Raw genomic sequence first — 15774 nt, 5'->3', positions numbered from 1 at the left:
TAATGTACTTTGTTTTTTAAGTTGATTTGTTTCAAAGTTTTTTGGGTAGAATCAGTTGTCAATGTTGTGAGAGTGTCATTCTTACGTTGAACTCACAACGCGCTGGTGTGAGCACAGTTAAAGGCTTGGCTACATAGCAAGTTACTGCACGGCAAGCTGGGATGTGCAGCCGCACTCTGGGACCTTCGCGGTGCTGCTGCTGTGTCCTCTTGTGACATTACTATAAAAATTGTTAACAAAGGTCCCAGACGGAGCTATTTATAGTGGCAAATTTTGTGATATGGACACCTGTCCATTGAGAACAGCCAACAAGAAAGTTATAGCAACTCACCTCTCTGTAACAATGACTGCTCTGATAAATGCAAAGGGCATCTGGGAGAGAAGAAATGGATGTTCCCAAAGGGAATCGCTCAGCTTCTAAGGCGCATACACCTACACATGGTTGTGCAGGCTGGTTTCTTTTTAGAACCATCTGTAACTGCAGCATAAAATGTATTGCACTGAGCAGATCTCTGAGAAAGTTTATGGAATGTGAGGGCCTTACGTGACAAGCTTTTTCTTTTTTTAACGCAAACACCATATAACAACTTTTAAACGGCCTTCCCATGAGGATTCCACAACTGTATTTTTCATTTGTTTTGTGTATGCCAATTTTCCATGGAGTATATATTAAAAATGTGGAGGATGTCATGAAAACCTTTAAAAAGTGGAAGTAAATCTCAGCTGGCGAAAGATAATGGATTGAGGGCTCCAGAGACTGAAATCCTCTAATTATACACAAAATAGGCACAATGGAAGCACAAGATTCCCCACTCCCACTTGGGTAATGGGACCCTCATCTTTCATTGAAGGGACCACCACTAGAGATGTGAGGGGAATTCAGTCACCAAGTCCATTCAGCACTTGGCCTCTCTGCAGGGACTGCCAAAAAGCCAGCTAATTAATGTCAACTGTGATGGTGTCTAGTATGGTTTGGACTCCTGCCCATGTGGAACTCGACTGACACCAACTCAATCCACACAGGGCAGCAGAGTCACCTGATTTCATTAGTGTAATGCCTCCCTAACCATGTCAATATCACATGAGGAAGGGAGGATGGATTCTAATGATGATAAGATCATTCCATAACATCCAGATTGTGTTATTTTATACATTTTTGACAGCACCTTCCATTTAGAGTCTTAATCATTTGGGGTACCTAGCACTCCCATTAGGAAGTTATATTTTCTACAATACAGTGAAATCTGTTTTATGCAACCACCCCAAGGCCCAGGAAATATTTAACACAGGTGTTTTTTTTATTAGAGGGAGAAAAAAATTGTATTGAAAAATTCACAGACTTTAGGGCCAGAAAAGACAATCAAGTCTGACCTCCTGCATAATGCAGGCATTACCTAAGAATGCTTTCATGTGGTTGCCTAAGATAAAGGATGGATTGTTGGAGGCGGTATTCAGCATAGGTTTGAGATTTTATGTTTTTCTTCCCAAAGCTTGATTGATACTGCTTAACATTTTCTATTAACAGTTCTCGTTTTTAGATGAAACCACTCTGGTCATGTTCTTTCCCCTTGCATGCCCATTTCTCACGATCATGCAAGTGATTGTGTGTACTGGAATGAGTGTATGTGGGAGGCAAAGTTTCAGAGTTACATGCACAAGCACTTACAGAAACCGAATTTGCAGCTGGCACATCCCTGTACTCATAGTGGAAGTTGTTGCATGTTCCAGCACTCAAGGAAGAGAGACAACACAAGGTGATTTACCTGGAAACTTATAACTATCCAACATGGCTCAAATTCCAGATATTTGCAAACTGTTCACAATTAAGTCTTAAAGCAAAATCATTGGGCTAGAAAGTTGCCTAGTAAATCTGAATCATAGATCTGAGGAACTAATGATCTGATTGCAGATACCATGAAAGCAGAGAGAGTCTACATTTAACAGACAACTTATTTACTGTGAACTATTCAGTCTAGCTGTTATGAACACTTGCATTCTAAACAATAGTCTTATTTGCTGACAATGTGCTCAATGACATATTAAAAAAAACAGCCCCTTCCACTGTGGTCTGGTAATCTGTAATCACATTACTAGCCTGGCACTGGATATCCGAGCATTGTGAAAGTATCACGGTATTTTTTAGTTATGGCCCAGTTTAAATAGAAATGCTTTAGGTATTCATTTTTTAAAATTTACTTTGTACCAAATGGTGAACCTCAAAGGATCTAGTCAAGTGAATCCCAATCAATCCGCAAAGTCATGAGATGGGCATGCAAGAATATAGAAATAAGCACCTCATGCAGGGGTGAATACTCTCCTGCTCTGCCTGGATTTGGGAAAAAGCGGGGAAGCATGTGAGGAAAACAAACAAACAGATCTGCACATACACTATCTCTAAAGAGATGAAAGAAGACAGATCAAACCACGGAACAACAGGAAGTTATTAGGAACCCACAGAGAGAAAGGAAGAGACTCAAAGTTAATGTTAAAACTGACGTAGAAGTGTAAAAGTGTAAAAAAAATCAAGAGTATGTTCATTGGAGACTGGTGTGGAAGAGAGAGAGAGAAAGATGGATTTTGTTAGAGTATGTGGCCAGAAAAAGACTAAGCCACTCAGTGTACATCATTTCACAGAAAAAAGTTGCAATGATACACAGCATAACCACACAGAGTTTCAGGACAAAAAATACCTTAAGGCTCAAAGCCAGCTACTGGCCTCACCCTAACCACAATATAGAAACTGAATCTCACCAAGAAGAGCTGAGTTTCTGTTTCTTGTTATAGTAGCATATTTGAATGTTTTAACGCTTTACCAATTGTCAATTGAATCCTCAAACAACAGGAGAGAAAGAGACCACTTCATTACAGAAAAGGCACGTGTGACATCACAGTACTGCGAAGTGACACAATTGTACTGTTGCACAAAATGATTCAGAAGGCCAGTAGCATGCACAGTCACAACATATCAGCACTGTGAAGGAGCAGAGCATTTCAGGTCTCATTAGAACGGCTCAGTTTAATAACACACAGCACTTGGAAAAAGGACTGTAAGAGTAAAACAAATCAAAAAGGGATTAACTCACTTCTAATTCCAAGAATATCAGACCTGGAAGTCTGTGGGATCAGACATGAAAGGATCAGAGAGACCACTAAAAAAAGTAGTCCACAGAAATGTGCGGGTCCAGCAGCATGTAGAAGGTCAGAGAGAAGAGACATTAAGCTTTTCTGAAACCCAGGAAATTGTAATGGAATGATCTTAACACCCTGGAATCCTGAACAGTTTTCAGCAGCACCCACACTACTTGTAAGCTTGTATATTTCATTAACAAAATGCACTTATGAGGATTTTTTTACAATTTATCATACCAAAGTTAAACATTCACAAACATCCATCCACCCCACAATTTAACACATCAACTACTGATAATAAAAACTCCCCAAGACACAAAATTAACCAAACCCTTTGCCACAAAAGCACTTCTACTGGTTAAATAGACAGGACTTGAAACATACCCAGAAAGTCAAAGGGAACCATCAATGCGTGAAAGAATAAACCTATGTTTAACAAATGCTTTCAGCAGTAAAAATGTACAGTTTAGCTCAATCCAGTATAGACACTTGTGCAGATGCACACAATCCAGTATGCAGTTCTTTCATTATGAGAACTACAAACTTATGGATATAAAGCTACTATAGGAAGGATAGACTCAACCTGCACGTGTCATAGTACGGTGAAGTAAACTGATTTGGCCTGCTGCTAAACTGCCTTGTGGTGAGAGCCTATGTAGGTCCCATAGGCTAGATAAGGTGAAATAAGGTCAGTACTTCGTCAATAGACTTCTAGGCTTTAACACAGGCCAGGCTACAGATCTGGCAAAAAGCACTCCAAAAACCTTCATCCTTGTGTCTGTGAATAGCAAGGGGGTTTATGCAGAATCCAGCTGCACTCTTAAATTGGCTACTACTAAACTACCACCTGTCCCCAACAGGAAACCATAGGAGACAGTGGAGTATTAATCAATTAAACAACAGATTGGGCCCTTCCTCTCCTCACTGTTAGCAGGGAGTGACATTGAGCAGAACTCCACAGGCAGAGTATCTGGTGGATGGAAATTTCCCTCCTTCTCCAGGGAACCATCCTCCCTGCAGCAGTTGAGCAAAGAGAGGAAGCACACACACACACCCTAATCTCTATTTTCTTTCCCCCACTGCTTAACCATTTTGTAGAAAGCAGTAGCATACATACAGAGCTGGGTCAGATTCCAGCTGATTTGAGAAACTGTTCCCCCTGCACCCAAACACAGCAGGTATAAAGGTGGGGGCGGGGAGGAAAGGAAAAAAGGCAAGATTGTCAGGAATGGAAGAGTGAGAGAATAGGTGGGAGAGAAAGCAAAAGGGAGAATGAAGGAGTAAAGGAAGTAATTGGGGAGGAGCATAGGATTAAGGGGATGGGGAATAAGGATGAAGAGGGGGAGCGAAAGAGAACCTGAGGGAATGAGGAAGAAACACAAACCAGAGCAAAAAGGAGAACAGACCCTGGAATTAGGACTATGAAGAGAAGGGCGAGAAGAAAATGGAGAACAATTAAAAATAGACTGGGGGAGTAGTATACAGTAGAAGGAAAGAAGAGGAGAAAATGAAGGAAACAGGTGAAAGATCATGAAGAAAATCAGATTTGCCCCTGATGTAACTGTGGATTTCACAGGTTGTGGATGGCAGTGAAGTTACACCTGAGATGAATTTAGCCAAGTTTCATCAATTAGTACTTAATAGATGTTAAGAATATAGTTGGTGAGTTCTGAGGAAGTGCAATGGCTGGCGAGGAGCAGTGAATCCATTAAATGCATCTGAAGCTCCCAGCATCAGCCCAGCAGGAGGGAAGATGATCAGCTAGTCTGGGAAGAGCCACCTGAAGAAAAATGTCTATATTCGGTAGGCAGTAGTGGCAATTCTGTGATTGTGGGTGGGGCAAGGATAGACTTTCACTCTCATTTTAATCTCTATTAGAACAGCTAGTTCAGAAGTGCTGGCAACTGAATAGGCAGCATGCTTTCCTCTGATACTTTTGGACAAAAACCACAGCGTAGTGTTAGGAAGGCCTGGGATGCTGGAGGTGATGTCCTTCTGAGGAGATTGGAGGCGCGGGGGGGGGGGGGGGGGGGAGAGAAACACCAGCAGATTTATTGACTCTGGTATCTTGGCTACACACCAACACCAGTAATCTTAAATATTGCGTGCAGATGTGGTCACCCCACCTCAAAAAAGAGATATTGGAATTGGAAAAAATTCAGAAAAGTGCAACAAAAATGATTAGGGGTATGGAACAGCTTCCGTATGAGGTGCGATTAAGAAGACTGGTACTTTTCAGCTTGGAAAAGAGACGACTAAGGGGGGATATGATAGAGGTCTATAAAATCATGACGGTGTGAAGTGTTATTTACTCCTTCTCATAACACAAGAACTAGGGGTCACCATATGAAAATAATAGGCAGCAGTTTAAAACAAACAAAGTGAAGTATTTTTTTTCTACACAACACACAGTCAATCTGTGGAACTCCTTGCCGGAGGATGTTGTGAAAGTCAAGACTATAACAGGGTTCAAAAGAGAACTAGATAAGTTCCTGGAGGATAGGTCCATCAATGGCTATTAGCCAGGATGGTCAGGGATGGTGTCCCTAGCCTCTGTTTGCCAGAAGCTGGGAATACGGGACAGGAAATGGATCACTTGATGATTACCTGTTCTGTTCATTCCCTCTGAGGCATGTGGCATTAGCCACTTTCAGAAGACAGGATACTGGGCTCAATGGACCTTTGGTCTGACCTAGTATGGCCGTTCTTCTGTTCTTAACTTCATCTGTCCCCTGGAGTATTGACCAATTAACATGTTCTTCATTTCTTGCCCTAACTTTTTCTGTAGCACTTGTGTACGCTGTTAACTGCGCCACTTCTGGAATGGAGTGGAATGCAGATGCTGTTTAAGTAGTGGAATGCAATTGGAGGGACTGAGCAGGTTAATTAGTTAATATTTGTAAAGCTTTTGGAGTTCCACCATGGAAGAGTTCCAGGGAAGTGCCCAGTACTATAATTTCATTCTTCCCGAAGTGTATTGCAGCATTTAAAATAGCCACAAGAGGGCACCACTAACACAGTTTTTCATGTCTAGCTATAATATACTCTATCGCAGTCCATGACATATTTATCCATTTAAAGAGCTTGTGCATTATCAGTCTGTAAATAAAGATCATAGCGTTTCCCCTCCCCCCAAATAAGTAGCAATTTTTGTACATAGTTATACTGTGCATCTTGAATCACGTTTGCCCAATATGATCACATAATCTTTGAACAAAAATTAAGAAATTAAAGTGGTGAGCAATCAAAGAATAATGTTACCAAAATAGATCTAGGTTGATGAATAACTTTTTATGTAAAATTTATAAGTGTTTGTGGTCTTCTTAAATTATATTCCCCAGGATTTAGGACAAGAATACTACAAAACATGTTAAACTAAAATTGGTTGAAATTAGGCCATGCCAACTCTTTCAAACCTTATTGATTTAATATTAACAGCTTTATATATCTTGGGTTTTCTGTGTATGACATACTATTCTCTCTCATATGACCATCCCTGTGTAACAGACAAGAAATCTTAGGCTGAAGCTCATCTTGTGTCACTGGAAAGGAATTTACCCCTAGATTTGCAATAGGATCTCAAATATGAGCAAACCCCTGAGTGGTACAGTGATACTGGGTATTCTTAACATACGAATGCCTCTGACGTACTCTCCACTGTGACTGCTATACAGCACAACATTGCTGCAGTTTGCCAGATGATGCTTATCTGCACTTTTTTTGTAAGTTAAGAGCATTTCCAGGCCAACAAACAATGTAAAATCCCAATGAAATGCACCAACCCTGCTTACAAGAGTCCCAGAAGACCTACAGAACCAAAATACTTATTTGCTTATAGCAATATGCCACCACACGAGTAAAGCAGCTAGGGTTGTGGGTTTTAAACCCATCTAATAGCTGTGTTTAACTGCACTGCTTAGTTAGCTGGGTAGGTTTCTGGTTCCCAAACTTTTCAGGAGCATCAGCTGGCACTCTGGGGGCAAAAATAATAAATAAATCTGAAAGCTTCACATTTTCAGGAGGTCTCTTAGAAGGAAAACCCCCCAGTGATCCATGTGCAGATATGAACCAGGTAACTATATTCAGAACTACCTATCTACACACATGCAAATAAGCTTTTCCACATGCACAGAGAGGTAACTTGAAATCTTTGCCAGAGCAATCAGGAAAGCCTGAGGAGTAATAAATGCACTGAAATCTTTTTGAAGCTTCCCACATCCATTCCAATATAACCAAACTGGCTGAAGTTTATTACATTGTTTTTTAAGACATTTAATGGATTTCACATTCAGACTGATCCATTTCCTAACTGGACATTTTCAGGTGCCCAGTAACTTACATTGTATTCTTTGCCAATAAAAGTGGAATGACCCTGAATATTTACTCTGTCTAATTTAATAGGTTGCATTCTTTTACCTAGACAGAAGCATATACTTACAGCATGGGGCAGAGCAACCCACTTTCTAGGTAAAAAAGGCCAGTGAGAGCACATCATAAAATGTACCGTGCCATACACTGACTCCTTATCAAATACTAGACCTCCATCTTAGAGTAGGGCCATAGCTATTTCAGGGATTGCCTCTTTGCGACTCCGATGACAAAGTGTCCTACCAAGACTTTATGGGCTGACAGATCAACAGTCAGACTCAGTGGCAGGGCACTCTTAGCATCAGGCCTTTAGCTACTAAATTCCCCCATTACTGGGGGTACGATGAACCCAGGACTTTCCACCTTTAAGAATACATTTCAAAACCCATCTGTTACCCTAACACAGATTGCTGCAGATTAGCCCAGCTAAATTTCTCAAGAAGAAAAACCTGAGAGTCAAAAGCACCACAATGGCAAAAGTCTGACCATAACTGTGCTTTTAAAGTCGAGGGTTTGTGTATAGATATTATAGCAATGTGAAGATAGATGGCCAGATTGGCAGACACTCGTTTTGTACTTCTCTGTATGCAAATACAGGAGGAATTTTAGTGGATTGCACATCTCCCCATGCACGCCCTCGCTAAACCAACAATAATCCATCTTGCCCTGGATTGTCTTTGTGTTGTCACATCACACTGAGCTGAATTGCGCAGTGCCTCACCTAAGACACAGCAAATACAATGTGAGATTAAGACTGCCTTCTCTCTTCTAGGGAAACATTCCTCTGCCCAAGTTGCTCATTTGTAGCAAGCAGAGAGTCCTTTCCACAGAGCCATCCAACAGCAAGACTTGTTCTGACATATATGGTTTCTAGTGAACCTGGTGACATGCTGTCCTGTCAGAAAACACTTCAACAAAGAGCAGTTCTGTTTAAAAAGTAAAGGATTTAGACTACATAACATCTATTTATTAATATCTTCAGAATGTTAGGAGCTGGCCAGAGAAAGATAACAGTCCCTGGCAAGGAGCTTACCGTCTGGCTAGGACAGTAAAATATAGTGTAGAAAAAACAATGCATCTAGTAATCAGAAAGGAGCCCAACAACAAGCCAGGGCCCATTATAAGAAAGCAAATACATCTTTATAACAGGTCCATGCTTATCCTGTTACTCATGTACTTTTGCCCTATTGCTCAGTTTCAAGAGAGACAGTGCTTACACGTTTGCAATGTAAAAGTATTCAGAGGTTTCTCCATGGACAGAGTGTTATAATTAACACTAGTAATTGTATTTCTGGAGAGGCAAAGAGACCCAGATCTAAGCTCTTAAAGGAAGTGCTCCTGCATACAGTCAAGGACTACGTGCTACTCTCTCAAGCCAGCAGCAACCCAAATTCAAACATTTTCCATAATATTTGAATAATGTCCCACTGATTAACTCATTTCCTCAATGTCTTTCTGACCTTCCTTTCACTAAGCCATAAAACATACACCCCAGGCCTTATTAGGTGAAACTACATAATCCCTACCCTCAGAAGTGAACGCTCCCTACGTTACAGCCCTCAAGTTTCAAGATCTTTACTAACTTCCTCCCTATAACACACACATTTTAGACACCATCCTTGAAATCACAAAGCTGTTGGTCTTCCCCTTCACTACCACCCACTGGATTTCAAAACATCCTTTGGTTTCCTTTAAGTAAACTAGAATTGAACTGGGTCTTTTGCCAGCAGTAGGAGGAAAGCATGTGCTTTACAAGGTCACGTTGCAACGTGTATAATTCTCAGACCTGGGAAAAGCAGCAATATATATCTGCCCGTCCCCTCCCTTGTGTACCTAGGGTGATTATATGACAGGAAATTTAACATTTTGACTGGCAGACTGGCAGGCTGGCAGACAGAAGTAGTGCCTGATTCTCCCCTGATTGACACCAGAGTAAGTGAGAAGCCAATTGAGTTAGACTGGTTTGGAAAGTGAAGGGAGAATCAGGACCGTAGTTTGTTCTTGGGGGTTTTTTTCCCCCCAAAAGAGAGTTATCTGCTGTACATCAAAAGGCAGACTCACCGCAGCGATCCCTAATGACCAGGTTCCGGCCTTCTTTCAGGTGTATTGTCAGTAGGTAAGCAAAGGAGCTTGACAAGCTGCTCAAACAGTCATTTCCTTCCTCAAGAGGCTGTGGCAAGGCAAAGAAGCCAGTCATCAGTTTCACCATCTATACAGCTCAGCTCACACACAAAAACATGTTTTCTATTTCTGGAGTGACTTGAAATTCACAGGCCTCATTTCCTCTCCTTATGCAAAAGGAATCCTGGCTACGCATGTCTTGGCGCATGTGCACGCACTCACACACAAGACAACTTTCAAAGGCTTTGTTTTAAAGCCTGTGTCAGAATTACCTATTTTCTTCATTTTAATCATAAATATTGCTGGTCGGGAATTTCCAACAAGACAGAGCTTTGTCGGAAAACGCTGATTCGGCTAACCCGAAAATTATTTTCCAGAAACATCTGGAGTTTGATGAACTTTTATCAAATCACAGGCAGAGTTCCAAAAGAAACCTGTCTGGTTTCCCGGCAGCCTGCTTAGGACTTTGGGGCTTCTAGTGTCCACAGCTCCAAAGCAGCCCTGCCATGCAGGCTGCCTCAGCAGCAGACCAATTATTTATTGTCAATTTCAGACAGCAGCTGCCTTGGTCTGGAAGCATAATTCATTTTGAAACAACATGTTTCTGAGCTTCCGAAGCCAAATCCTTTTGGAATTTCTGGTCTGCAGGAAATTTCGAAATACTGAAAATTCCTATGAACTAGAAATCCCGAATTGCAGCCAGCTTTAGTAGTAATTATAACAAACACATAATGCAAATAATGGTAACCAGAACAACATCACAGACATGCACAAGAGATAGAAAAGGGGTAATATAAAGGATGGGCCATAAGCGAGAATGACAAATAATACTGTAGATATGCATTGTACGCTGGTTATGTCCATATTGAGATTTCCAAGTCAGAGTAACATAAAATTATGTTCTTTTCCTCCTACTTTCTTGTACTTTTTACATTCATCTCCACTCAGATATGTTCATTGCCAATATATAACATTTCTCTGGACATGTTAATTTAGATTAAGGTATCTAATATTTTACAGTTTTTTCCTATGTATTTGTGCAGCATTTATCACAATGGGGCCCTGATCTTGGTTGGGAACTCTAGATGTTGCCATAATATAAACCATCATCATCATCCCGACTGTATCTTCAGATAAAACATCTGATTTATATCACCATTATGGAGGAAGATAATGGAGTTCAGGATGTTAATGGTAAAAGTCCCAGAGTTGAATCCAAATTTTGCAAATACACATTGCGCCCACTGAGCGTGTGTGTACGTTAACAATGCCTTTTTAACATGGCCAGTATGTGCCATAACCCGGTTTACTTTAGACTGCCTGGAGGATGATGAAAGGTGAACTCAATAGTAAAAGCTTGAGCCCAAATAAACATTGCAATGGCTCTACCCCCATATTCAAATAATATCCCTCAGTCCCAAAATCCACTCCAAGTTTTTCCTACATCTTCCAAGTAGTTGAATACATACCCTGGTGCTTTTTGCAGCACATTTCTCCAAAACAAACAATTTGTTAGGACCAGATTTTTCTCTAAGCAATACAGTTGGAAGGCTCTTTTGTATCCAACCCTTTCTTTTGAAAAGTATTTGAAAAATGTGGCAGCTTGTATGTGAAATCTCATTTGAAAATGATGTTGTTTTCTAGAGTACCTCAGTTCTTTTGACACGTGATTGTCTCACACCACTTCACCCTCCCCTTCCCACACACCATAAAAAAAAAAAACCAACAAAATATTTTAAGGAAGTTGAAGATTCAGATGTACAGTATTCCCTTTATCTGTAAGGAGCTGAACCCAAATCTAAATTTAACCCCCGTTTTCCCAGATAGTCTGCTCAGGATTCAAAACATTTCAAACCCATAAACTTACAATTTGTTCATCAAAAAGTTGAGAGGACATTGAAGATTCCAGATCTATCCCTTCACATGGATGCTGTTAAAAACAAAAATTTAAAAGATGATCAAATAAGCAAAAGAAATATTGGGATTCCCCTCACCTACCACAACAAATATTCTCAGGTCTTAATACTCCATGCAATATGAATCAAACATATAGATGCCCTTAAAACTAAACAGCTCTCTGCCTTTTCAGATGTGGGAGGGGGCAGGCAGTAAACCAAAAATCTAAACAACTATGCGTGCTTAAATGTAGCATTAAAAACAGTTGATAAATTAGTGCTTCTGTGGAAGTGACTGTAAAATACATCTTCATTGGCATGGAGGCAGGGTTTGGAAAGGTGAGCCAGTTTCAAGTGTGAGGCTCATAGTACAGATATCCTTTGCCACAAAACATTCATTTGGGCCCTGAACATGGGAAGGGCTGAATACTCCTAACTTCCTATCGGTGCCAGTAGGAGATGAAGGCACTCAGACACTTGAAAGACTCACTGTGTACTGCTCTCCCATTTTACCACAAACTCTGCTTAGAAGACCTCATCTACACATAAAAGTTGTACCACTTTAGCGATACTGGTATAGTTAGCTATACTGGTATAGTTAAAGTGGTACAACCCTTCTAATATGAACCCAGTTATACGGGTATAAATGTATTTATACCAGCATAGCTTATTCACAAGTAAGAAGGAGTATGAACTACGCTAATACAAGATACCTTTACCCTGGTACAACTGCATCCACACTAGTGGCTGTATCAGAATAGCTATAATTGACAGACTTGCATTGGCACTAGTTGGGTGTGGATCAGGCCTAACACAAACACGTCACATGGTATATTGCTATCTTCACTCTCTAGTGGCTGGTCCACACAGAAAAGAAGAGCCTTCTAGTTCTTCCAGCTATTGGAATTAGCTCTTCTGCTCAAATGGTAGAGGCCCATGCTTTCAGTAATGAAGATTCCTGGTTCAAACCCTGCTGATGACTGTGGGGACGAGGGGTAGAGACTGAGAAATTGTTACACTTCCACCAATTTAGTGAATTCCCACTCTGCATTCCAACACTGTCCTAGCGATGCTATACTTATGGATGACAAGATATTTTTTGTCACTGTCCCAATTCCAGGTGCTTAAAAATAAAAGAGCAGGAGCAACAGCATACTAGAGATAAGGGGAAGGGAAACGACACTTCAGGTTGAAATTTGTAACTCACCTTCTCAATCCAAAGGCATAGTTTTTTTAATGGGGAAATCTTTGGAATATCTCACTGTGTATTTTAGTTTGGAGATCTCTAAGCTTGGGGAGGGAGAAAGAAGAAATCAAACTAAAATCTTAGAAATTCAAATAACGCCGCCATTTAAATTTTAAAACTTCAAATTTGGCATGTGATGTACATGACTCTTCAATCTTTAACTTGGTAAAACATGTTTCCCTCATGAATGAGACAACGGTGGTCAAGGAGATGGGGGGGGGGAAGAAAACACGTTCTGCGCCATTTTCTTTTATAATTGAATAAAATGCTGTCTGGTCCTTCTGCGCAGATGGGAAAAGAGGTGGCATGGAGGGAAGGACAGGGTGCAACCTCTGCAGCCAAAGCTTGACTCCTCCAAACCCTAGAGTTTGCATCTGCAAGTGTTTAATGGGTAAGTCAACACTGCACAAATCTTACGACCGCGTGTAGAGCGCTTACCTGTGCTTAGGGGTGTGCAGTGTATAAATAGCACCTTAGAGTACGTACCTTATACAGCTCTACACACATCCAAGCAGTGCATCCCCCGTCTACACTGCTGTTTTTAGCAGTTTAGCATCCCGCTGCCTGTCTGCCACCAGAACCTTTTCCAGGCTCCGGCAGCAGGGAAAGCCCCTGGCAGGGGGTAGGCAGAGGGGAAAGGCTCCAGCAGCACCCCTGCAGTGGGGAAAGGCTCCATGGGTGGGCAGCTGCTCAGCCTTTCTCCACTGCAAGAAAAGACTCCCACAGCTGGGAAAGGCTCTAGCAGAGGGCAGGTAGTGGGAAGAGGTGCTGGCAGCTCCCTGCTTATGATGCCTCTACCCTGCTGCCTCCTCCCTGCCAGAGACTTTCCCAGCGGTCACATGTAGCTACACATTGCAATGTGGATGCAGCCTGCTTTCACTGAGGCAGGTAGCGACATGTACCTTACATGCCGCCGCCAGTGGTGTGCAGTGTAAACACACCTTAGGAGTACTCCATGCAGGGGCGCTGGAACCCGGGGGAGTGGGGGCGCACACGGGTCCATGGCCCCATCACCTTTTACCAGCCATAAGGACAAGTGATGGGGTGAGGAGAGCGGGGCCTTGGGGGAAAAGGCAGTGCTGGGGCAAGGGCTTGGGGAGAAGGGGCAGTGTGGCGGAGGGGCCATAGTTCAGGCACCAGTGGGCCCCCCCCCCCACACACACACTTTTAGCAGGCTTCCGCTGCTTCTGACTTCATGCATTGAGCCATGGATAGGCTATCTGTAGGGGTAAAAGTGGACATCTGGGTCAGGATACCCCAGATAACACTATGGCCACTGGTACAGGTCCCTGCTCAGATTTCTTCTGCTCTTAGGAGGCATAACATAGAGGGCAGCTGTACTGGTTTCATACAGGATGATCACATTGGTCAGAATTTCAGCATAGATTAATGCTAAGAAGGATGATATCCCTCTCCTAAACACACCACACACACACAAATGACCCAGAACTCTCTCTCTCTCTCTCTCGCTCACTCACACACACACAGCCCAGAAATCAGTTTTCAAGTGCTGTCATCATTATTTATTATTTGCATGTTGATGGAGCATAGAGGCACGATCAGGGCCCTGTTGTGTTAAGCACTGTACAAACATAATAAAAAGACTAGCTCCTGCCCCAGGCACCTTTCAGTCATACAGACACTGATACACTGAATAAATGCAAATGTATTTATACTTCAAAACTTAAATCACTCCAGTTTTCTTTTTTAATTTTCAAAAAATAAATTGCATTTAAAAAACTACATTAATGCCACATTACAACTGACATTTTATCTGCATGATAGGCAGGAAATTTAAAGTTATGGTTCCCACTATAACCATAACTTGGCCACATTGCAAACACATATTAAACTCAGCAAAATTATCATCAGATAATGCAACATAAGAGACTCTCTACATACAACGGCTGAGTTACAGTTGCTTGGGGACCTTTAATTTTGAATTTTCTGACTAGCGTGTGTAAAATCTCAATTGTGTTGCCTTAAACAGAGTATTTCTAGCAGTCTGAGGCTTTTAAGGAATTTCTGTCAAGTACCATCAACTGTACTGATAATAGTCTGGCTCTACATCTTTGCTATAAACTGCATAAATGGAAGAGCAAAGAACATTGCAGAAAAGTGAAATGAAAAATATTTGTCTCTTTGCTACCTGCATACCATTTATGATAAACCACTTACCCCAAAATTATTAAGTCAACCTTTATTTTTTCCTCATACATTTTGCATCCTATCTTTGGAACAAAGTTATAGTTTTCAGATAATGAAACTAGTTATAATTTGGTTTCCATATAGTCCTATTATTCTAGTAAATCTAATTTCACTGAGACTCTTGAATATGCATGCCTAAAAACATGGCATTGACTCCTTGGTGTTATACAACAACAATGCAGCTAAGTTAGTTTTTGCAATTAAAATTGAGCAACATCAATATTTAGTCTTTTTTTCCAAAATGGAAATTTTTTTATTATATATAAAGAGGTTAACAGAAATGGGGAAAAGTCATGAAAATTTTCATATTTACATTTTTGGTCCAAATTTCATTTGGTCAGAATGTCCCACAATAGGAGATATGCAAACCCTGATTCTGATCTGATCAATAGTGAAGCCAGGAGCAACTTCTTTGAAGTCAATGGAGTTACACTGAGGTAAGAGAGACTCAGGTTCACAGCTTGGAGAATTCATTTTTTTTTTTATTTTTTAAGGATTTAGACTGAAAGTGCAAAATGAGAAGAGATACATAGGGAGCCAAATCTGGATCAGAGAAAACTTCTGTTAAATCAGGTGCTCAAGGTCACAAGGAGAATTTTGCCCAAATAAGGTTTGCAGAATTTGACCTCCCAGGCCTGCTGATGGGGGCGGGGGGTGGCAAAGGGGGCAATTACCCTGGGGCCCAGAATTGCTGTCGGTGGGCCTGTGACCTCCTATACTTGAACTGTAAAATCAGCATCATTCACATAGCTAATGTTTCTTAGTCATTCACCTTATAAACCGGAATATAAAGCGCTGTCCAATTCC

General features: G+C 41.2%; 1 protein-coding gene across 3 annotated transcripts in view; it reads right to left on the bottom strand.

Moving 5' to 3' along the window:
* Positions 1 to 15774, bottom strand: part of MCTP2 (multiple C2 and transmembrane domain containing 2) — a 161894-nt gene that overhangs the window by 109343 nt on the left and 36777 nt on the right. For 2 of the 3 annotated variants that reach the window (XM_077828640.1, XM_077828639.1), the window contains exons 3-4: positions 11486 to 11548; positions 9559 to 9667 (exon numbers count right to left, since the gene is read on the bottom strand). In XM_077828640.1, the coding sequence (XP_077684766.1) occupies positions 9559 to 9667; positions 11486 to 11548 (172 nt within the window). Of the gene's footprint in view, positions 1 to 8218; positions 8237 to 9558; positions 9668 to 11485; positions 11549 to 15774 lie in introns of those variants that run through there. The other variant, XM_077828641.1, reaches the window with a different exon arrangement.

This window comes from Eretmochelys imbricata, chromosome 10 (genome assembly GCF_965152235.1).
Source record: "Eretmochelys imbricata isolate rEreImb1 chromosome 10, rEreImb1.hap1, whole genome shotgun sequence".
Classification (NCBI taxonomy): Eukaryota; Metazoa; Chordata; order Testudines; family Cheloniidae; genus Eretmochelys; species Eretmochelys imbricata.
Note: the sequence above shows the minus strand (reverse complement) of the source record. Positions and strands in the feature narration are given on the sequence as shown.